Below are 25,121 nucleotides of genomic sequence, written 5' to 3'. Positions count from 1 at the left end.
ATTAGGGTAAGTAATAATATTTATTGACATAATTAGGGTTTTGTGGCATAAGTTGTAAATATGTGATAATAATTGGTTACATATTTGTCTACATGGTACTCTATTTGAAATTTGGGTTTTATTTGGATATTTAATATTAGGTGGGTTTTTGTTTGGAAAATAAGAGTTTCAAGGGCCATTGTCTAAAGAACCCTAAAATTTAAAGGAATAAAATTTCTTGAACTTTATTGGTAATATATGATAAGATAAAAGGCAGCTAAAAAGTTTTGGTATTTGTATAACTTTTATGTAAAACTGTTGTGACAGCATAAAATGATCAAAATACGTATGGAAGTGTATGTAAAACTGTTGTGACAGCATAAAATGATCAACATACGTATGGAAATGTATGTAAAATGATCAAAATACGTATGGAAGTGTTGATAAAAAAAAGTAGTGATTAATAACATAAAACAGCTAATAATTAGTTAACTATCTACGTATTAATGTTAAGCAAGTGGGTACTACTTTAATCCTAAAGCTCTCCTCTATTTTTTTTTTTAAACAAACGATATTGGTAGTGTGTTAAATTGTTAGTTGTTAGGAGAATGAAGGATTGGTGGAGATCGAACTCGTAGTATGTCATCTACTCCAAAGCTCTCTCCTCTTCAAACCCTCATTTCTTCGTTGCCTCCGCTCTTTATTTCGATCATCCTTGTTGCCGCTTCTTTGTCTGTAATTTATGACTTCTGCGATTAGAGCTTCATCATCATCGAAGCTCCTTTACACTTATTACCGCCATCATCACCCTCACTTTCTCTCTCTACCCACCTCTCTCTCTCTCTCTAAACCCAACCCAAAACCCACGATCACTAAAACCCTATTCCCCAGACCAAACAGCCCACCCCTCATTTCCTCTACCTTCCTCGCCGCCGCCATGAACACCTAAAATTTAAGGGAATCTGTGCTCCAACCTATTCTTCTCATCTGGTCATCTGATTCGTGTTGAATTATAAGCAGTGAGTTGATTAGTATTAGTGAATAAGCCATGTGTTTAATTGTGTATTCACTTGTGCTTAAGATTGCCAATTGTAAGGCTCAAATATGAAAGGTCATGAGTGCCATGTGTAATGATCCTAATTATTAGCTAGATGAGTGGCTGAGATCAGTTTCTAGAGAAAGAATGATCCAACTAAGAGTTTCGAACTGTATTATTCTCTTTTACACGACGTGTGTAGGAGTGAGAGAAGCACTCAATGAGAAGAATATTTCCTCAGTGATTTGCAGAGAGAAAGAATCAACCATTTCCTCTCTCTTATGCATTCATCTCTCTTAGATTATTCTTCTTCCAAAATATCAATTTACCGAGCTATATTTCAATTTATACTAACATGGTATCAGAGCCAGGTTGGGATTGGAAGTCAAATACTGAGAGTCATTTTTCAGTATCATATCTAGAAGATCACTGATGTCACTCAGCCTTATGATCACACACATTTGAAATGGAGAAATTTGGATGATGTTCTTGCTTAGTGTAATCTGTGCATTCTAGAACCAAAAAAAGTATGAGGAAGCTGCACAAGACAAGTCTTGGTTGAAAGCAATGAAAGATGAATTATCCATGATTGAGAAGAATGCCACATGGAAGCTTGTTGACAGACCTATGGACAAACCTGTTATGGGAGTGAAGTGGGTGTTCAAAACCAAGCTAAACTTGAATGGTACAGTTCAAAAAAACAAAGCAAGACTGGTTGCAAAGGGTTATGCTTAGAAACCAGGGCTGGATTACAATGAAACTTGTGCACCAGTAGTTAGATTGGACATAATCAGGACACTCATAGCATTGGCTGCACATAGGAGTTGGAAATTATTTCAACTTGATGTGAAATCTGCATTTCTAAATGGAGTATTGCAGCAGAAAGTCTATGTAGATCAACTATAGGGTTTTGTAGTGAAAGGGAAAGAATACAAGATTTACAGATCACACAAGGTTCTTTATGGTTTAAAACAGGCACCTAGAGCCTAGTATGGAGAAATTGATACCTATTTTGCTCAATGTGATTTTGAGAAGAGTCAAAGTGAGTCAACCTTGTACATCAAGACAAGGGGAGAAAGTGACATTGATTGTATCCATTTATGTGGATGACATTGTTTTACACAGGAAGCAAAGCTAAATTGTTACAAGAGTTTAACGAAGACATGATGATGAAGTATGAGATGATAGACTTGGGTCTTCTACACCATTTTCTAGGAATGGGGGTCATTCAAACTAACACATGCATTTTCATTCATCAGAAGAAGTATGCCTCTTCTTTGTTGAATAAGTTTGGCTTAAATGAGTCCAAATCAGTGACTACACCTCTTGTTGCAACTGAAAAATTGAGTAAGGATGATGGAAGTGGATTTGCAAATGAAGAGCAATATAGAAGTGTTGTGGGAAGCTTGTTGTATCTCAATGCTACTAGACCTGATATTATTTATGCATCTAGTTTACTTGCTAGATTCATGCATCCCACCAACAATCATTATGGAATTGCTAAGAGAGTACTTAGATACATAAAGGGAACACTGGATTATGGTTTGGAGTATGTGAAAGGAAAGAATGCAGTCTTAATTGGATTTTATGACAGTGATTGGGGGGGATAAATTGAAGACAGTAAGAATACCTCAGGTTATGCCTTTTCTTTTGGAAATGGGGTGTTCTCATGGGCATCTGAAGCAAAATACATCAGTGCGTCAGAAGCTATAGCTAAAGCGATCTGGTTAAGATTTGTACTGGAAAATTTTGGAGAACTTCAAATTGAAGCAACTCCATTGTAGTGTGGCAACACATTTGCAATTGCCATCACTAAGAACCTAGTATTTCACCAAAAGACAAAGCATATTGATAGAACGTATCACTTCGTCAAGGATGCGTTGCAGGATGGCATAAACAATTGAACAATTAGCAGGCATCTTCACTAAGGCTTTGACCAAGGATCTGTTCAACTACCTCAGAGACATGCTTGGAGTGAAATCTACTCAAAGCTTAAAGGGGAGTGTTGAATTATAAGCAGTGAGCTGATTAGTATTAGTGAATAAGCCATGTGTTTAATTGTGTAGTCACTAGTGCATAAGATTGCCAAGTGTAAGGCTCAAATATGTAAGGCCATGAGTGCCATATGTAATGATCCTAGTTATTAGCTAGATGAGTGGTTGAGATCAGTTTCTAGAGAGGGAGTGATCCAGCTAAGAGTTTCTAACGACATTATTCTCTTTTACACGACTTGTGTGGGAGTGAGAGAAACAATTAATGAGAATAATATTTTCTCAATGATTTGCAGAGAGAAAGAAGCAACCATTTCCTCTCTCTTGTGCATTCATCTCTCTTCGATTCTTCTTCTTCCAAAATATCAATTTACTAAGCTATATTTCAATTTACACTAACAATTCGTTTAACGGTATCATGTTTGATGAACATAAAGGGTCGATAGAGAGAGAATGGAAGAATTGCCATATAGAAATTTCCATTAAGACATTGTTCACCCGTAATTTGTGAAAAAGAAGCTGGCTTTTCATAGCAGCTCTGAACTGCTCTTGCTTTTCTGCTTTGAATGACTCTGATTTGAAACAAAACAAGTTTTATTGTGGTTACCAAACATAGAGCCCGACTTTTTTCCACCCATGCTTATAAAACAAGTTAAACAATCACGTACCAACACTAAATAAAATCCATAAATTTGTAGCACAACACTAAACAAGAGATGGTGCAAACAGAAAACAACTAGTCAACTGTAGCACATAAGCAATCTGGTGCAATTATGCTACTCACTAAATGTTGGAATAGATCACAACCACAAGTATGGGTTGTAATTATCACTATAGCTAAGTTATGGGTTAAAGTGATGACTACAACTAGGGATGGGCAAAATACCCATGGGTATGGGTAACCGCGGTTACCCGTCCATTTAAAGTTGATGGTTATGGTTATGGGTAACCGTTTAAACAAATAAACGGTTATGGGTATAACCGTTTATCCATGAAATTTAAATGGGCGGTTATGGGTATTATCCGCGGTTATAACGGGCATCCATCGGTTATGGGTAATATTCATGGTTTAACGGGTATCCATTTATCCATTTAATTTAATATATGTAAAATTAAAAAAAAAATTTAAAACCCTCAGAGTTACAACTCCGTCGCTCTCTCTCTCCGTCCGTCACTCTCTCTCTCCGTTGCTCTCTCTCTCCGACTTGCCCAAACCGACCTGAAAAACCCAGAAGCTAACGGCTATAAAACTAATACGCGGAGTCTCTGTCTGTCTCACCCGCCCTTATTTCTTCCTTCTTCTCCAGCGATCTCAAATCTCTCATCTCTCTCTCTCTCTCTCTCTTGCTCTCTCACTCAACGAATTTCAAGTTTCAAATTTTCAAACCTCTGGTCGTCTGATCTCAAATCTCTAATCGATCAATGGAGTTTCAGCGTTCGTCGTTCTCTTTCCGATCTTCCGACAACTGGGTCCATTTGACGCTGCAGGGTTTCCAATCTCCGGTGGACTTTAAGTCCCAATTTGTCGGCGAGCTTTCTTTCCGTCAATACCAGATTTTTCAGAAACGCTTCCACGCCTTTATTCTTGATGAATTTCCAATGGGTCCTGATCGATGCGCTACACTCCGTTTCGCTCCCCACCAACTCTTACTCTTCGAGTTGCGCGCTCACTTACGATCTATCTCCTCTTCCCTCAACCTTGATCCTGCCATCTACGAAGCATTAGCCCCCTGGATCAAATCCATGGCCCGGAAATTGGCAAACCCTAATGGCTCCATGGGCTTTGTTATGGTGGTTACGGTTAAAATCCTGACCATTGAATATGTCGACCAACTGTTTGATGATATGTCCAACTTAATGACTTTGCTTTCGATTGGTAGTAGTGATGGCGGTTCAACTTCGTCGTCAATTTCATTGGACTTTATGGTTGACAAATTGGGGGCAGAGAGATATTTCGAAAGGGGTGACGGCGACCTGGGTTCTTGCAGTGTGTGTTTGGAGGAATTGTCTGATGGGTTCTTGCAGTGTGTGTTTGTAGTGTGTGTTCGAAACAAAGATTTCAATTAGATGAAATTATATAAAATAATAGAGGGTTAACTCAGTTTTGTGATGAATTAGATGAAATTTGGTTGGTTTCGTATGGTTGTTTTTTGTTATTAGAAACATAGATTTATGAGCTGTTGCTAAAGGGTCTGTTGCTTTAAAAATCATTCGGGAATTCAGAAATAAAAAAGCTCTACTTTTACTCTTCCTTTAGGCTCAATTTTCTCAGGTTCCTGAACTTCCATAATTTATTGGTTGTTATACAGAAAAAAAAAATTGATTGGTTGCTATACAGAAAAATATCGTTCGTAAACTATTATTTCAATTATTGAAATTATATGAGGACTTAAATATTAAAATAGGAAAATGTATGCTAAAATGTACTTATAACGGTGTTTAATTGTCAGAAAATAAAAATTATGACAAATTTTTCTTTTGTAATTTTCAAATTGTTAAAAAAATAATGTAGACGGGAGAAAAAAGGGTAAATGGGTAAAAAAAGGATAAACGGGCGAAAAAATGTGTAAACGGGTAAATGGTTATGGTTATGGTTAAATGGGTAAATAGTTATGGGTAAATGGATAAATAGTTATGGGTAAATGGGTACACAGTTATGGGTATGGATAACCATTTATAAATGGTTATGGTTATGGGTATAACCATTTATGTAATTACCCAACGGGTAAACGGTTATGCGGGTATAAACATAAACGGTTATGGGTAAAATAACCACGGTTACCCGCCCGCATAACCATTGCCCATCCCTAACTACAACCTTCCAACTTGTTATCTCATTTCTTATTCAACCATACTTCTCATTTGTCAATGTTTTTTTCCCTAAAGTCTGGGATTTCCTTACTTGTATATTGTTTTTTTTTAGTCCTTATTTTTGTCCGGTTGTTAGGGCAGAAATCATGGGATTGTGTAGTGGCTGAAACCCACTGTTTTGTAGTCAATTTCTGTGGCTCTTTAAAGAGCTTAGATCTCTTCTTGTAAAAGTTTTTTATCAATATACAAACCTTGAAATTCAATATGGTATCAGAGCAGTGACCATAGTGACCTGTCTCTGCATATCTTCAACAACCTCTTTGTTCTTCCATATCTGTTTCAAATGGCTGAGGACAACCCTCTCAGTCCTGATGTTGCAACTCTAGTGTTTCACCCACTTCAAATTTTACTGAAGTAGAAGTTAATCCAAATCAAAGACTCAGTTCAGTTTTGCTGAATGAGTTCAACTATCTTCCATGGTCACGAGCAGTTTCACTTACTCTTAATGGAAGATCAAAGCTTGGTTACGTGAATGGAAAAATTCAGGCATCTGAAATCTCATCACTTCTATATGAGACATGGTTATGCAAGGATCAACTTGTCATGTCCTGGCTTCTCAACTCCATGGAGAGGAAGCTAGCTGAGATCTTCAGCTACTTAGAGTCTTCTTTTCATCTGTGGAATAATGTCTACGAAATGTATGGAAATCAAAACAATGCTGCCCGGATTTTTCAACTAAAAAGGGATCTTGCAGGTTTGCAACAAGAGAGTAAGTCTTTTGTTCAATACTTGGGTGATATCAAAAGTATGTGGAATGAGCTTGATGTGTATAGGCCTCACACCACATATGCTTCCGTGCTTCTGAACATAGCTGAAGAAGATAAGATTTTTCAACTCTTGGTGAGTCTTAGCTTAGATTATGAAGATCTACGTAGTCACATTCTGATGAAAAGTGAGTTGCCTTCTTTCTCAAGTATACGTGCCATTATTCAACGTGAAGAAACTTGAAGGAAAGTGATGAACCTTGAAACCAAAAACAGCTTGCCTGAATCTAGGGCATATGTTTTTAACCACAAGTTCTCGGATGATAGAAGAGACAAGGGTAGAAGGTTTGACCTGAAGTACAAACATTGCAATTATGGTGAACATGCCATTGACAAATGTTGGATTCTCCATCCAGAGCTCAAGCCAAACTTCCAGAAGAACAAGAGGTTCTAAAGAAACTCACAACCACCCTTGTACAAGGCTAATCATGCAGCTTTAGCTACTCCTTTTTCCTCAAGTGAAAGTTTGCTTGACTTCACTTCAAATCCAGTACGCTTGATCAACGAGTTTGCTGTTTATTTACAAGGAAAACAAAGAAGTGGAGATCTAGAGAACACAACTGGGACTGAAATCGAAAACCCTACTGCATTGCTGAGCAAATTTGCTAGGTTTCTTGCTGATTCTCATCATGGAGGCTCAAGTAATCAGATTCTAGGTATATTGAAAGCTTTCTCCACTACTTTAAATGCTAGTTTTGTGCATGATTATTGGATAATAGACTCAGAAGCCACATACCATATGACAAACAAATCTTCACATTTACATGAATTCAAAAAAATGAGAAACTCTTCGTAAGTGTCAATAGCAAATGGTAAGCGTTTTTCAGTTGTTGAAAAAGGGAAAAATTAAGTTGATCTTCGATCAAATAGAGTCAACAGCCTTGTATGTCCTTCATTTCCATTTCAGCTTTTGTCAGTAGGAAAAATCACAAGATAACTAAATTGTCATGCTATTTTTTCTCCTGATCAGGTCACCTTTTTGGACATAGTCACCAAGAGGAAGATTGGTGAGGGCTTCTTGCTAAATGGGTTGTACTATCTTTCAAAGGAACAATTACTTTGGCATCACCGACTTGCTCATCCTTCAAACCATGTTTTGTCCATTTTGTTTCCCACAATGTGTAAGAGTAGTTTGGAGTGTGATACTTGTCACTTCTCAAAATCTACTAGGTTACCTTTCAATTCCTTAGTGTCTAGAGCTAGTAAATTGTTTGAACTTGTTCATTCAGACATCTGGGGACTTACAATTGAATCTTTTGATGGTTATAAGTACTTTGTAACATTTGTGGATGATTATTCAAGAATTACTTGGTTATACCTTTTAAAGTGCAAGAGTGAAGTCATGAATTTGTTTAAAGATTTCCATAAACTTGTAATAACTCATTTTGGTTGTCATATTCACACTTTAAGGTCTAACAATGGCACTGAGTACATGTCAAATAACATGTCTCAATACTTAAGTTCCCATAGGATATTTCATCAAACAAGTTGTGTAGGCACTCCTCAACAAAATGTAGTGGCCGAGAGGAAAATTAGGGATTTACTTGAGAAGACTAGAGCCTTAATGTTGCATATGAATGTTCCCAAGAATTTTTTGTCCCAAGGTGTGCTTTTTGCTACCTATTTGATCAATAGACTACCTAGTAGGGTGCTGAATAAAAAATTACCCTACAAAGTAATGAAAGGAAGAAAGATTGACTTGTCTCATTTGAAAGTTTTTGGTTGTACTTGTTATGTTCATACTGCTTCAATACATCGTGACAAGCTTGATCCAAGAGCTAGCAAATGTGTTTTCTTGGGATATTCTTCAACACAAAAAGGTTACAAGTGCTACAATCATTCTTCAAGGAAAATCATCATCTCAAGGGATGTAAAGTTTGATGAAACTTCACCTTTCTTTAAACAATCAGTGGGGCATGTAAATCAGGGGGATAATGTTTTTGAAAACTTCCCTTTACCAAGTCCAACAACCAGTGATGAAAGTATATCTGTGTCGATTGACAGAGAATATGGGAATCCTCTAAGTGATGAAGATGAAACTTTGCTAGAGTCATCAATTCAATCACCTACATCTCATTCACCTTCTGAGGATCCAAAACCATCATCTGTCTTTCCTCAAGGAAGAAGAAATCCTTCTCGTGATCGTCACCCTCTTTCAAAGCTGTTGGATTATGTGACTTACAATGCAAGGTATCCAGTTACTGAGTACCTTTCATACAAAAGAATGGCACCTAAGCATGCAGCATTTCTCAATTCCATATCCAATGCTTCTGAACCAAGAAGCTTTCAGAAGGCAGTACAACAAGATGAGTGGAAGAAGGCTATGAAGCAATAATTGAAGGCTTAGGATGACAATAAAACTTAGGCAGTGGGAAGTCGATGGGTGTACAAAACCAAGTTTCACTCTAATGGCACCTTGGAAAGACACAAGGCTAGACTGATAGCTTATGGTTTTACTCAAACTGTTGGGGTAGATTACAATGACACATTTGCTCCTGTAGCTAAGATGAACACAATTCAAGTATTGTTATCTATTGCTATCAACCATGCATGTCCTTTATATCAAATGGATGTAAAAAATGCATTTCTGAATGGTGAACTTGAAGAAGAAGTTTACATGAAACTCCCTCCTGGTCATCCTCAATCCAGTGACTCTGAGTTGGTCTGCAAGCTGCATAAATCCATTTATGGATTAAAACAATCCCCTCGTGCTTGGTATTCAAAGTTGAGTTCAGTTCTTGAATAAGTTGGCTTCAAGAGAAGCAACGCAGATTCATCTCTCTTTGTTCGAATTGGTTATAGTGGAACCTTAGTGGTTCTTATTTATGTGGATGATCTCATTGTCACTGGTGATAATGCCAGTGAAATTGTGTTATTTAAGAACACTCTCAAGCAGAAGTTTGCCATTAAAGACCTTAGGACACTTAAATATTTCCTTGGCAACTTCTAAGAAGGGATTTTTTTTAATCAACGGAAGTATATTCTCGATTTGCTTCAACAAGCAGATATGGTGGGTTACAAGCCTGTCTTTACCCCTCTTGACTGCAAACACAAAATGACCATGGATGGAGAAGCACTCACTGATATCAGTTACTACCAAAGGTTAGTTGGGAGACTTATTTATCTTACAATAACAAGGCTTGACATTGACTTTGTTGTCAGCCTTGTGAGTCAATTTATGCATTCTCCAACAATGGATCATTTGCAAGTTGTTAAGAGATATACTGCGGTACTTGAAAGGTTCTTTGGGACATGGTCTTTTGATGCAAAACAATGGTCACACTCACATTCTTGGTTACACTGACGCGGATTGGGGATGCAACTCTTTGGATCCCAAGTCAACTACTGGTTTTTGTATTTTTCTTGGAGGTAATCTGGTAAGTTGGAGAAGCAAGAAGTAAAGTGTGATTGCTCGATCTAGTGCTGAGGTTGAGTGTAGGGCTATGGCAACTACTGCTTATGAAGTAATCTGGCTCAAAGGCCTTCTTTCTGATTTAGGGTTTCCTAGTTCTCAACCAATGACTCTCATGTGTGATAACCAAGCAGCCATGCATATAGTGTCTAATCCTGTTTTCCATGAGAGGACCAAGCACATCGAGGTTGACTACCATTACATCCATGGAAAGGTCCAATCAAAGATCATACAAACTCGTTACACACCGAGCTCTCTACAGTTTGCTGATCTCTTCACCAAGCCATTGACAACTGCTGTGTTTCAAGGCTTTTTGTCCAAGCTTGGATCAATCAATCTCCTTGATCCAAGCTTGAGGGGGAGTGTTGGAATAGATCACAATCACAAGTATTGGTTGTAATTATCACTATAGCCAAGTTATGGGTTAAAGTGATGACTACAACCTTCCAACTTGCCATCTCATTTCTTATTCAACCATACTTCTCATTTGTCAATGTTCTTTCCCTAAAATCTGGGATTTCCTTACTTGTATATTGTTTTGTTTAGTCCTTGTTTTTGTCTGGTTGTTAGGGTAGAAATCATGGGATTGTGTAGTGGCTGAAGCCCACTATTTTGTTGTCAGTTTCTTTGGCTCTTTAAAGAGCTTGGATCTCTCCTTGTAAATGTTTATGATCAATACAAATCTTGAAATTCAATACTAAAAAAATACGATTTACAACACAAAACTATCTCATCATATATTGTTCTAGTCATATTCGATGATGGTGTTCTTCGGCTTTCCGACTTAATCTTGAAGCACCCAAACATATAAGAAAGATAGCAGGCCAGAGGGATACTTTGATAGGATTATCGACATGGCGACGGTAGCTGACATACTGAATTATCAAGAAAACGCACTGAGCGATGCCGCCGAGTAGTCCACAAAAATCAGCTAGAGTACCAAAACGCCGGGGAGGGGGATGCGGATAGTAAAACCACCATAACATTCCCGACTTCCTCCATCGAACTCCTTCTTTCTTACTTTTATGAATGAACTCCAAGATGGAAATGAGTATAGCTAGAATGGCCAAAACCATACCATATAGTGCATATTGGGGCTTACTTTTGGAGGCAGCCTGATCAAAAGCAATTGAGAAACTCTCTAGACAGAGGTTGATGAATAAAAAGATCCATTCAGCTAAAATATCCTACAAAATAAATGAGAAAAACTTTAAAACTGGAATGTAAAGATATCTAGCAAGCAAGATGCAAATGATAATGCTGGTGAACTAAGACAGTATGTAAAAAGTCTCGCGTCTGAAACATGATCGATTCCAATACATCGATTGGATTGCATTTGATTAAGTTATGGACAATATTAGAGTTGATTAGACATGAGTTACTAGGCTAACTCTTAACATTTTAACACATTGTGTCACAGCAGGCCGATCTTATGGGCTCGTCTCAAAACATAAATCAAATAAAAAAGGGTTACCCTTTCAAAAATAAAAATAAATGTAATTAGCATCAAATTAAAATAGTTTCCAGCTGTTGTATAAATCCTTGTATTCTCTGCACAAACACCTATCAATAAAATCACCAATTCCAGAATTTCGCAACATGCACCTATTGGATTGCACAAACAATAAGTTGAAAACATTTGAGTGTTGATTTGTAATGACTGATGAGCCCCTGAACTATGAAATCTTGACAAAATATTAATATACGCGTACATTTACGACGGGATTAGAAGAAAAGAAAACTATAAGAAACAAAAGACGAATTTAAATTACCTTGAACCACTCCTCCATTCTTGACATTCGCCTGCGACGCACGTTTTGTTTAGACCAATCCAGGAACATGCACTTTGAAGGGAGATGACAACGAAGGTGATCTCCAGAAATGCGTGGATTACAATTTATAACAAGTTTAAGATTTCTCATATTTGAGAAGTTTTCAGCACTCAAGTGTATCTCTTCTGGAAACTTTATCATGATGCCTCTATTTTTTTTTGTTCCCTGACATGATAAAACAGTTGCATTTAATGTGGCAGTTGATATGTTAAGAGTAGCATTATATATATGACATTTGTCACGGTATGTGGCACACTAATGTGACAGCTAACAAGTGTTTATAACATCCACATTGGTGCACCCATCTAATGTGGTTGTTGATATGTAAATATTATATATGTCAATTAATGAGTTTCTCTAATTAGATGTTAGTTATGTATATCATTTGTTGATCTAAAAATATAATCTCCTTAGTATTACACATAAATAATGACATAATAGTTGTTTTATAGTCTTTGGTTGATACACAAACACACACACACCCACAAAAGAGCTTAACACACACCCACAATAGAGATTAACTGCTGAATTAATATGACATTAATAACTTATTTAGGGCCATGGTTCCACTTCACAACTATCATTTCATTATCCAAACCGTTCATATTTTTAGATCATTGTTTAATTAAAGATTACCTTGGAAAATAATTAGCCAAATCAAACAACATTTAACTATGCAATCAAACAAATGGACGAATGAATAACAATCAAATGGTGAAATAGTTTATGATTTGACTAATTTTGTGCATGTGTGATCTCTGAACGATGACAAATGATTGATTTTGATCATGATCCAAACGAATGGTTAGTGCAGTATTAATCTATTAACCTGTTACCACTTAAGTATAAATTCATCTATATATAATATATATGTTTGTGTGCTCCTCTGTGTTTCTACTTACTGTGTTTTGCGTCAAAACGCCGTACACATCCTCTTCAGACCATAACCTGCTTCGCTTTTCAGGTTCATCCGGCGACTCTCGGCGAACTATTTCTTTACCCATATCTTCTAGGACTTCGGTCATCCAAACGCGATTTTCTTCAATTTCGATGAGGGCATTATCTAAGAGTACTCCAATAGTAAGCTCTGGACTATAGTGATAAGCTTCAATTATTTTTATCAGGGAGTCCTTATCTTCACCATTTAAGAAACAAGCAATGTCCAGGAAAACATTTTTCTCTGACTCCTCTAGTGCATCAAAACTTATTTTGAGAATGTCGTGAATTTCTCGGTTGAAAAATCTTCTGTCTAATGGAGCTTTCCATTCATCTCTACTTCGATGACGCATAAATGCACCGAAACCTACGAGAGCTAATGGAAGCCCTTGAGCATAGCTTGATGCAGTAATTGCAATTTGCATACAGTCATCTGGCATTCTATCAATGCTATTGTTGAAGGCATGGCAACTGAAGAGCTCCAAAGCTTGAACAGGATCTAATTTCTTGACCTTGTATATGGGGTGAATTCCGTGAGCAGTGAGCAAACGCCTATCTCTGGTTGTTATGATAATTCTACTTCCGGGACCAAACCAATCACAATTTCCAACTAATGAGTCTAACTGGCTCAAATCATTCACATCATCGAGAATTAAGAGAATCTTTTTATGCCTCAACCTTTCCTTTATCATACTGATCCCTAAATCAATATTTGGCACCTTCAAAGATTCCAATCCTTCTACCCTTAGAAGGTCTGAAATAAGCAAGTTTTGTAGTCGAACAAGGCCTCCAGGACTCATTGAAATTTCTCTAACATTTGCCAAAAAACAACTCCCTTCAAACCTCTGAGCAGCAGAATTATAAACAGCTTTAGCAATTGTTGTTTTACCTATTCCAATAGGCCCCCATATACCTACCATGCGAACATCACCCTTCTCAAGATCTAAAATCTTATGGATATCTTGCACTCGAGAGGCTAATCCAACTTGGTATTTTGCCACATGTAGATAGGTTCGATTTACTATTCGTGCTGATACATCTTCAACGATGTTCTTGATAAACTCTGATTCAGGCCTGCCAGTTCATTACATAAATTCAATTTCAGTGAATGAAGTTTAGCTATATATGTAAGTGGTTAAATGGAGTTTGTCTTCTATAGTTCATACTAAACTAGAAAAGTTGATTTGGCCCAAACATGATAGTGTACTATATATAGATAAGGAAAGAGATCATCTCTGTATCTTTCCCTCTAAAGCTCAGGGATCAGGTGATCCGGACTATTAAAATTTAATCCAATGGTAAAAAATTATTATAACTTTTAAAAGTTTTTATTAACTTCTCTATTTTTAGCCGTTAGATCAAAATTTTAGCCAGCATTCCACCTAAGCAATTTCCTTTTTTTAGTGTCATGAGTCATATTAGAATTGAGTCAAAACTTGAGTGAATTTTTCATGCCTACTTTACACTCCACGACTAATAGGCACACAATTTGCTCATTAATTTTTTATTTTTTTTATAAACAATATCGTCAGAGGGTTAAAATATTAAGTGTTAGGGAAGAGGAATCGGTGGACATTGAACACGCACCATAGTGCATAGACATTATTACTTTCTGTCATTGTAGTAAAATGTTATATGCCAAAGTTTGCTCATAATTTAATGTAAGCATTTGATTCTCCTATTTGTATTGGTTTGTTTACGTTTTTCCTTTGTATAATTGAAGAGAAATTTTGGTTCCGGTTCCTGACAAATTTTAGATTGAAACCTTAATAATTTGAATACTTTTGTTGAAGGACAAAATGTGAAATTTCATTACTAATTAAGAAGTGTAACAACAAAATTAATAATTCCTCCCTAAAATCATGCAAAGATTAATATCAAATAGGTTTTTTCAATTTTTGTACTCAAATTTGAATTATGTGAAATCTTATAAGAATTTTTTATTTCTTTTTCAAAATAAACTTTTTTTTTTCAAAATACAATTTTTTATTTTTATTTTTAAATATGAGTATGTTTTAACTTTTAAATTAAAAAGGATGCATTTATTATAATAGATGGGTACATTAAAAATGAAAAATATGGGTATAAGTTAAAACTAAAAAGAGTTTAAGATATTGGCACAAAAGTAAGTTAAATATATGGGTAAAATTAAAGCTAAAAAAACTGGTTGAAAATAAACAAAAGAGTAAATTGTAGCTATGGTCCTTTAACTTTAACTCAATTGGAGTAATGGTCCTTCAACTAAAAATCCATTACCATTGGTCCTTCAACTCATCAAAATGTGCAGCTATGGTCCCTGAACTAAAAATCCATTACCTTTGGTCCCTCAACTTTAATTCAACTGGAGAAATTGTTTCTTAACTTTAACTCAATTGTAGTAATGGTCCTTCCAACATAACTCGCTTTGACAAAAATTTTGGCGTAGTTGACGAAAAAGACCATAATTACACACTTTGATGAGTTAATGGACCCTAATTTTATAAATGGTTATTCCAACATAACTTATTTTGACAAAATTTTGAAGAAATTGATGAAAATGATTATAGCTACACATTTTGATAAGTTGAGGGACCAATGGTAATGGATTTTTAGTTGAGGGACTATTTCTCCAATTTGATTAAAGTTCAGGGACCATTGCTACAATTTACTCTAAAAAATTGTAGAAATTATAAATAAAAATATATGATACAAAATTAGCCACAAACATAAATATGCCAAATGTAAAGGTTTCTAACATTAAATGGAAATAAAGTTTAAATCAATTAAAGAGAAAATTGAGGAATGAGAACTTAATTCCTTCCTATGTTTACTAGCAGGTGCCCACATATAATATATATATATATATATATATATATAAGTTATACTATATATTATATATATTATATGATTCGGATTCGAAGACGGATATGGGCTGGTGACCCTTATAACCATATCTAATACCATAACCAAATAAAGTTCACGATTTTTCCCCTAATATACCCAAATTTTCATACCCAAATCTGATCAATTCGGGCGGTTTTCTACGGTAATTGGGTTTAACGGTTGGAATTGTAATCCCTAATCTCGAGTCTCAACCCATCATCCTCTATTTCCTCTCTAAGTCATCGTCCTCACCACCCACCACTACAATTCTTTGTCTTGAACCTCTCCAGTGTCGTAACGACTATGGAGGCACGCATCTTTGACTCTCTTCCTCTTGACCCTCTTCGTTTCTTTGCTCTTCTCAGGCGTCACTCCCAATGACCCATTCCTTTTATCAACTCGTCATCGACCACAATCCTCTCTGCTCTATATCCAACATTCAAGCCATTTAGGTAAGCAAGAACGAATTAGGGGTTTACAATTTAGGGCTTTTGAATTAGGGTTTGAATGAGAGATTTAGAAATTGGGGATTTGGGGATTAATTTTCTATTTAGGATGTTGAATTGCATAGTTACCATTTCTGCAATTAGATGTTGAATTTCTAAGCATGATATTTTCGTTTCATATATTGGAAATTATACTCGAACCATACCGAATCTCGAAATTCGAAATACCGAAATTTCGATTCGGTTTAGGTTTTCAGAATCCTGTCTTGAAAACGATTGATGAGGGATTCAGGTTATCATTTTAAGATCAGGATCCCAATCCAGACCTCCCTTAGAAAAAAAGTAGTGGTTGTGGTTGTGGATGACAAGAAAGATTCTCTTAAGAAACTTATTTTCATTTAATTAAAATAAAATAAATAATGATATCTTTGTCTTTTCATCCTCTTTAGACTCTCTCCAACCCTGGGCTAAAAGCCAAAATACCTCATTTATTCCCCCCCCCACCAAACACCACCCAACCCAAGCCAAAACATTGAGCTAAAAGCCAAATGCTAAAGCTGGGCCAAATACCCCCCCCCCCCAGATTCGCCCCATAGACGCGTGGACTCACCTAAAAAAGGCCTAGTCTCGGCCCACTCACTCGCCGACGCACCCCATGCAGCCTGCGTGCCTTCAACACCCAATAGCGGGGGGCCCACTGTCAGGGCCGCTGTCGGCCACATCCTTGAGCCTAACAACTCTTTTCCGCATCCAACGGCAAGAATTTAAGGACCTTTGGTTGATCCAACGGTCCAGATTCAAATTTTATTTTATTTTTTTAAATATTATTTTAAAATACATTGAATCCAACGACTGAGATCGAATATAATCAAATTTAACGATAAAAAAAAGATCTAACAGCCCAAAGTGAAATCCAATGGCTAAAATAATTAAAAAAATTATTTAACTCAAAATTCACCCAAAAACTCTATAAATACCTATGTATTTGTTCAAACATCCACACAAAACACAATTTTCTCCTACAATTCTTCCAATTTATCTTTCTACCATTTCTTTCAATTTCCAAATTGTTCAACATGACAAGAAAGCATGTTAGAGGTTGTAATCTTGGCATGAGTTTATGTTAGCGAAGATGGTGCAATTGGCACAAATCAAAATAAAAAGGTTTTGTGGGATAAAATCATTGCAAAGTTTCAAGAAAATTGCAACGGCGGCAAGAGGGACGGTGGAATTCCGGTAACAAGGTGTTCACTCATCGGATCTTGGGACTACCCTTTTCTCTTTGCTTCTTTTTGCTTATCTCTTCCCGAGGGCCTTGCAAAGGAAGGAGTTGGGGTGGAAGACTATCAACAAAGCATGCACTTTATGGAAGGGAAGTTTGGAGAAAGCCATAGTTGGCATGGCTAGTGGAAGGAGCGCCACATAAATTGTGAGTTGTTTTCTTGGTATTTTATTTGTCATGTACATAATATTATTTTGCAACTAATTATTTTTATGTATTTTTTGTATAGGGTGACAAAGCAATGGAAATTTACAAGACAAGAGTAACACCAAAAAATCAAGTTTTTAAGTTGCAACATGCTTGGGACATCCTCAAGGATTGTTCGAGGCGAGGAACCTATGCAGACCAACAATGGGGAAGATTATTTCAAAGTGAAGCCGCACCGACAAATGCTGGAGATGAAGGTGTCGATGAAATGACCCCAACTCCTTCTTTTGCAAGGCCCTCGGGAAGAAATAAGCAAAAGGAAGCAAAGAGAAAAAGGAAGCCCCAAGATCCGATGACTGAACACCTTGCTACCGGAATTGCAAGATTGAGCGAAACCAATAGCGCTCGCCAAGAAGAAGCGGTATGAATACATTTGCAAATGAAGGAAGAAAGGGATAAGGAGCAAGATAGGTTTGAAATTAATTTCATGATGGAGGACCTCAACAAATACACTCCAGAGAGAAAGAAGTTCTTACGTGGTAAGAAAAATGAAATTTCGCAAAAGTATGCCACAATGAGTATATTTCAAGATGAGGAACCATCTAAACCTTGTATCCCAAGTCAACCACGAAGTCCATCACCAAGTCAAGATGGTGGATATGATTATTAAGTTTATGTAGTGTATGAATTGTCGTTTGTATGAAGTTTATGTGGTTTATTAATTGTCGTTTGTATTATGTTTATGTACTTTATTAATTATGTGGTTTATGTACTTTATTAAATTTATGTCTTATTAATTATTGTTTCTATTTATCTAGATGCCTTCAATAATTATTGTACTTATTACCGCACACTTTGATGTAGAATATGCCTTCCATAATTCAACCTCCATTCAATAATTTATCCAACGTACTAGACAAAATACTTTGCACAAGAAGACACTTAAATTTATTACTAGAAAATAACAACATAGTACACTTAAAATTATTACATAAATGCTCAACCAACATCATCAACGTTCACTTTCTCGGCGCCATATATGCTCAACTAAATCCTTGCGGAGTGTGTCATGACCTTCAGGAGCTTGAATTCTATTTAAACATCTCATATACTCACTCAATGTGATCCTATCATGTCGGGTCTCATATATGGTTGCAGCGAGATATTCAACATCTCTTGCAATAGCTCTCGCATGTGTTGGTTGGTCATCATCCACATCTTCGTCTGAATCTTCTTCATTTCGATGTACTCATCTTCCACAATCATGTTGTACAAAATTATGCATGTCATCATGATTGAATGCTTTGGTATGCCAAAGTCGTGCATACCCTCTAACAATGGCCCATCAAGCTTGTAGGATCCCAAACACTCTCTCCACATCCTTCCTGTAAGACTCTTGCCTCTGCAAAAATAATTTATTCTTTGCACTATTAGGACGAGAATAATTTTTCGCAAAGGTAGACCAACTAGAATGAATACCATCAATTAGGTAGTAACCTAGCTCATACCTATTACCATTTACCTTGTACCGAAATTATGGTGCCCATCCATTGATTATATCATCGAACAGAGGAGAAGACCAAAGAACGTTGATATTGTTGTTTGAGTTGGGAGCACCGAAGAATGCATGCCAAATCCATGAGTCGTAAGACGCCACAACCTCGAGCATGATGGTTGGCTTGTTATGATGACCCTTGAATTGGCCAGCCCAAGTAGTAGGACAATTCTTCCACTCCCAATGCATACAATCGAGACTTCCTATCATGTCAGGGAAGCCTCTTTTGTCTGTCTTACGTAAAAGCCTCTTCAAGTTTTCACGATTTGACTTGTGGAGGTATGTGGCTCCATATATGGCTTGAATTGCCTGATAGAAGCGCTTCAGGTTCTCAATAGCAGTACTCACCGTAAGTCAGCAATACTCGTCAGTTGAGTCTGCAAAGCACCTATTAGCTAGCATCTGAAATGCAGATGTGAGCTTCTGATAAGGTGATAGACTTTGTCGGCCTACAACATATATCTTCCTTGCAAAGTAGTGGTCATGATTGACAATTGCGTTCAAGATGCTTTCAAAAAGCTCTTTCCTCATCCTAAACCGCCTCCGAAAATCATGAGCAAGAAATCTCGGACACTCGATGAAATAATCTTTCATCATTCGGTCAAGACACTCTTCTCTATCACGCTGCACAAATGAAAGCCCCGTGATAGAACCACAATGGGTAGATTCGGCATGGTGCTCATATTGCATACGCGAGTTTGCAATTTCAACTTCGGCGTTGATCATTTCTGCATCCTCAATGTCAAGCCTTGCTTGGTATTATGCCATCTACATTGCCTTGCTACGCCTTCTTCTATCACCCATTGATGAGATATTGAGGATTTTTAGAAAACAAAAACTCTTTGAAAGTTGAAAGATTGGTGAATATAGAGGATGATTGAATGTTGAAATATTGTGTGATCAACTGATATTGGACCTGTGCTTATATAGAGGATGATTGATGAAAGTTGAACAGTTGGTGAAAGTTGAAAGTTTGGTAAAAGTTGAAGGCTTGCTTTGTGGAAAATTTAGTGATTTTTCAATATTTATCGGAATTTAAATATTTTTAGATTAAAATGTTCATAAAATTAATTTACAATAGTCTACATATTTAAAAAAAAAAAAAAGTTTATATAAGAAAAAAAATTAACCTAAGTTCATTCTTTAATAATTCCGGGCTAAAATTTTAGGCCAAAAAGATTAAAGCAGAAAAACTGTTTCTGGGTTAAAAGCTAAATTTTCCGAGCTAAAAAAATTGACTTTTAGTCCAATGGTTGAAGATGGTCTTAGATGACAAGGAATATTCTCTCAATAATAGTATTTAAAATAAAATAAATGAGGCTATGTTTGTTTTTTCATCCTCTTTGGATGACAAAGAGAATTCTCTTATAGATGTATTCATTATTTATTGGCAGCTTTAATGGCTTTGATTGCAGATGTTAATAAGTTTGGATTTATGGAGAATCGTTCACCGAAAAAAGAAAAAGAAAAAATGGGTCGAGATTAACTCGGAAAAGTGATTGAGAACCTCTGCATCTTAATGCATTACCGGCGGCCTTCTCGTCTTCTTGTACTCACTTTTCCATGAATTAACTGAATTATATTCAATAAATAATGATTATTATTTTGGTGGAATTTGTGACATTTCTTCCTATGCAAGGGTCCATTAGCAATTAGCATATAAATTTTACTCCGACATAACACCAAGTTGGTTCCTTTTAACTGGATCAAAGGTGAATTAGAAAAACCAATCTTCAAAGTTCTTACCTAAGCCAAACATGCATTAGAAGAATCAAACGTAGAGGTTAATAGATCTTCGATACAGCTGGTACTAGTAATTTACCGTGCTTTTCTTCTTCAGGTTACTCTCGTGTGTTATTGTAGATAAGAGGGTTTCACTAGAATATGTATGGTTGGTTGGGCTAAATCAAAGGACCTCACTTTTCAAAACAATTTTCACTGTTCGAATTTTTAGATCCAATCGTTCAGTTTCTTAGAGTCAATATTCACCGTCTATTTCCTAGACTACTCTACTGAAGAAAAAATGGATAAAAGAATAAAACACTCAAATGTAATTATGCAAGTGGTTAGAAATATGCATACCTGTTATCCAAAAGCCACCCACTCACGTTTGCTGCTTCCATAAGAGCTTCCCTCCATCTCGACACCTTCTCCAGATTTGTATCCTTATATACTTCTTCATGATAAGCAAATACCTGAGCATAACTGCCTTTTTGATGTCTTATATCCGAGGGCCGCACTTTGTAGAAAATTGGCACAACAATTTGTTGTCCTGCCTGTGAGTGTCTGGATTCAAGGATCTTGACGAGTTCATCCAAGCACCAGGCTGAGGATGCATAATTTTCAGAGAATACGATTAGAAAAATCCTTGACTCCTCGATTCCTTTGGAAAGCCATGGTGGTAAGTAGTAGTCTTCTCTTCGGCTTGGAAACTCATCGTCGTCTCTGAAGACTCGAAATCCCCTTTGATGCAAATTGCTGCGCAGATGGTCCGTAAAGTTGTTGCCTGTATCTGCTCGTCTAAAGCTGAGATATACATCATATTTCCAAAGCTCGTCGGTCGAATTTGTATTGTGAGGTTGCATGGTATCCTAGCTAGCTTTCCGGAATCAAGACAAGGAATTCGAAGAGGTGGGAGCGATTATGTCAAAAGACTCTCTCGTACGTGTTTATAAATTAGGCGACCGACCTTTGCGCTAGCAGAAATATTTCCCAGGAAGTTTCCGACTGCTACCTTTCAAGTTTCAACGCGTATGCGTGTGAAACCATCGCCAATGCTATGCACCTGCAGTGAACTTAGGAAATTATGATTTAAAAAACCAAACGTGGACTTGGTAGTCTTTTTCTTTCTATTTCTCCTTATCTTATATGTCGTCTGATGAAGATGACACCAACCTGTATTAAGAAAATATATGTAAGCGGATAAATGGATCTTGTCTTCCGTAGTCCATGTTAGTGTGTAAATTGTGATCTGATGTGGCAGTTACATTTCTAGCTCATATTGCTAGGATGTTTAGCTAAATTGGTTGTATGCTTATTTGTTTAAGTCTCATAGGTCTTAAGTAAGTAAGTAGACATATGTCTTCATCTCATAGAGTGTAAGATGGAAGGGTGGGATTGTTTTGATGTAATTTGAATACTGCCAAAAGTGTGCACCGGTTAGAAGAGAGTGGATTTCCTTTCCTCTCTCAGATGAATGAAATGTTGAATGTGTGAAGAATATTCAAAGTCGTATTCTCTGTTCTCTCTCTCTCTACCATCATCTCTTCCATTTTCGTACTGTAATTCCTTCTATTCTCTGAGGAAATCTGTGTAGTCATAGCTCACAGTTGCATAGCTCACTCGAATTCTAAGAGCATCTCCAATGGGGGCTTTATCCTCCATGAGGCTACCAGTGAGAAATTTCGTCCCCAATGAGCCGGAAAATGGGGCTAAATCCACCACTGGGGCTAGCAACTTCCTTTATTGGGTAGCATAAAATTGGCCTACATCTAGCCTAAAAAACAGTGGGTCCCACAAAATTTTCAACTTCTTTTCTATCACACTCCCCCACTTGCAAATACACTTATACTCTCCTTTTATTATTTTTTAATTCTTTTTTCTTACTTATTTTTCTTGCAATTTGGCTAATTAATGATTGTTTTAAATTCCATAAGAATTAAAATTTCAAATTGATTTAACGTTCATGGGCATTGATGGGTGAAATTTTCAAATAATGTTTTTTCAAAATTGTATGATACTAATTTACTAATTGGTGTTAGGTAAATTGTTGTGTTATACGTGAAAATCAAATTATTTCAGAGCGCGAAGTGGGGTTTTTTTTCTTTCAATGTATGAGATTGAGATAAGGGAATATAATCCAACGAATGATTTATAAGTGATGAAATCTAACTTTGCCACAATTTGAACTTTTTAGGTTGAAGGGTTCACAAAAAAAAAAAAAGATAGCATGTTCAAAAATCAACTTAAGAAAAACTAACACAAAAAAAAAAAAAATCATCGCTTAATCAAATTACTACATAAATAAATATAGATAGCCCCATTTAGAGCCCGAAAGATATAGCCCTTCATTGGGAGAGATTCTTTTATAAAACCCCAAAGATTCCTCAGAGCTCTAAAATAGGCTATATCCACCACTTTTTCAGCCTCATATAAAGCCCCTCATTAGGGATGCTCTAACGTGGTATCAGAGCCTGGTTGGGTCTGAATCCTCTGGGTGTCGTATATGTGAAAGATTGAGCTCGGATTCACAGCAAAAGCTCATTGCAGTGATTTGAACTTGTATATGCTTGTTGTTATTGTATAGGTAATATTAGGGTTCTTGGACTCGGAACTGCGCTAAGACTTGCCCTGGAATTCTTACACGAGTGGAGTTTGCGGAGAGCTGTGCAGAGGGTGGACGCCAGTCACACAAATGTGCCCCTTGGTTACCATCCTGCTTTGTAGGTAAAAGTTGCAAATAACAAGATAATGTACAAGTAGAAATTTACTTTATTGCGCGGATGGAGGAGGGTATACGTTCACTTTGTCTTGTTTTTCTAGGGCACCCTTGCTGTTTACCTCAACTAAATGCACCATTTACTATTTTATTACTTGTCTTTTTTCTTTTTCTTTTTTTTTTTAAGTTGTTATTTTATTATTTGAGCACGTTGTATAGAATTGCACATTCATATTATCTTAAAATGGAGAAATGTTAAGACTCAGCTGATAACTGTGAGCCGCTAATGCATGTGAATCTTATAAAACATACTTCAGCGGCTTCTGTGAATGCAAATTTATTCCTTCTTGATCTTGGACAAAATTGCACCTACAAAACAATTAACACATTTGGTTAAGACCAAAAGCCTCACGCGCCTACGATGAATAGGGGGGTTTTGGCCAAAGAACCTCCAATGCCAAAGTTAGAATTTAGAGAGAAAAGTGTTCAGAGAGTTTTTGGAGTTTTGTAAAAGTGTGGACTTAGCTTTTTAGAGAAAATGGGGTTCAATATAAAAAACATAGCTGACCCTCTTGGGAGAGAGTGACCGGCTTTTTGAGTAATTTTTTAGTATAATGAGTGATTTATTTGACAATTAATAGATTAATTATGTAATTAATCCATTAATTGGTCAATTAACTCAATTTAAAAGGAATGTTTTGAAGGTTATGAAATAATTACATTGTGGAAAATATAGGATGAGGACGGATGAAATAACTATGAATTTGTTACCTATTTTGGGCACTTTTGGCTTGATTGAAAGATAATTGTCCACTACTCACGCGTAGAAAATCCGGTGCGCCTCGAGGGTAATTTTGTCATCTTTTATCCAAAAATCCACGTGTCGCCTTGTGATTATTTTTGGCCTGCTGAGGCCCAAGGGTAATAACGTTCACACTAATGTAAGATGGAAAAATAATCTATGGGAGTTTTATTTTTAAACAATGATATTCGTGGTGGGAAAACCGCAAGCTACACAATAACTAGTCATAATTAGTTGTCGAACTTGTCATTCATGAGAGCCAAACCTGAGACCTCTTGATTACAAACGAAGAAGAATGTTACCATATTGTAATGCTAGTGACAATAATCTATGACTTCTAATTAAGATGGTAATAATTCGACTTCTCCGAACAATTTTAAGAACTCTAGTCTGTAAGACGAAACGGAGAAGGAAGCCATGTGACATGTCTTACTTGCCATGCTTGCTTGCTTTGTTTGGTGAAGTTTTGACAAATACCTAATTTCTCATGATGTAAAATGTCACATAATTTCTCTTTTTTGCAAATTTTCATTTTTTAAGCAGGCAAAACATGTTCATAGTACAATGCAAAAGTAATCAGTTTACGAGTTTGTTTAGAAATTGTTTTTTAATAACTAAAAGAGCTTTTAGATTTTAAGAGTACTTGAAGTGATTTTTTCAAGAAACACTAATTATGTGATTCTTGAATGAAGCATTTTAAGTGATTTTCAAAAATTAACTTGCATTTTTACTTATAATTGGTTTCAAAAATATTTTCTTTATAATCGT

The 25,121-nt window shown here is 36.3% G+C and overlaps 2 protein-coding genes across 2 annotated transcripts; one reads left to right on the top strand and one right to left on the bottom strand.

The window, feature by feature from the left end:
• The first annotated feature begins 4,212 nt into the window (after positions 1-4,212).
• Positions 4,213-5,256, top strand: LOC126600449 (uncharacterized). Its single transcript, XM_050267016.1, has one exon. It carries the CDS (start codon positions 4,429-4,431, stop codon positions 5,071-5,073), a length of 645 nt encoding a protein of 214 aa, XP_050122973.1. The 5' UTR covers positions 4,213-4,428; the 3' UTR covers positions 5,074-5,256.
• A 5,546-nt stretch (positions 5,257-10,802) lies between these two features.
• LOC126599111 (disease resistance protein RUN1-like) lies at positions 10,803-21,698 on the bottom strand. Its single transcript, XM_050265455.1, has 4 exons — positions 21,196-21,698; positions 12,788-13,895; positions 11,826-12,050; positions 10,803-11,240 (listed from the first exon to the last, which is right to left on the bottom strand). Exons 1-4 carry the CDS (start codon positions 21,696-21,698, stop codon positions 10,803-10,805), a joined length of 2,274 nt encoding a protein of 757 aa, XP_050121412.1.
• Between the last annotated feature and the right edge of the window lie 3,423 nt (positions 21,699-25,121).

The sequence above is a fragment of the Malus sylvestris genome, chromosome 14 (assembly GCF_916048215.2).
Source record: "Malus sylvestris chromosome 14, drMalSylv7.2, whole genome shotgun sequence".
NCBI lineage: Eukaryota > Viridiplantae > Streptophyta > Magnoliopsida > Rosales > Rosaceae > Malus > Malus sylvestris.
The sequence above is the reverse complement of the archived record's forward strand: the minus strand, read 5'-3'. Positions and strand labels throughout refer to the sequence as shown.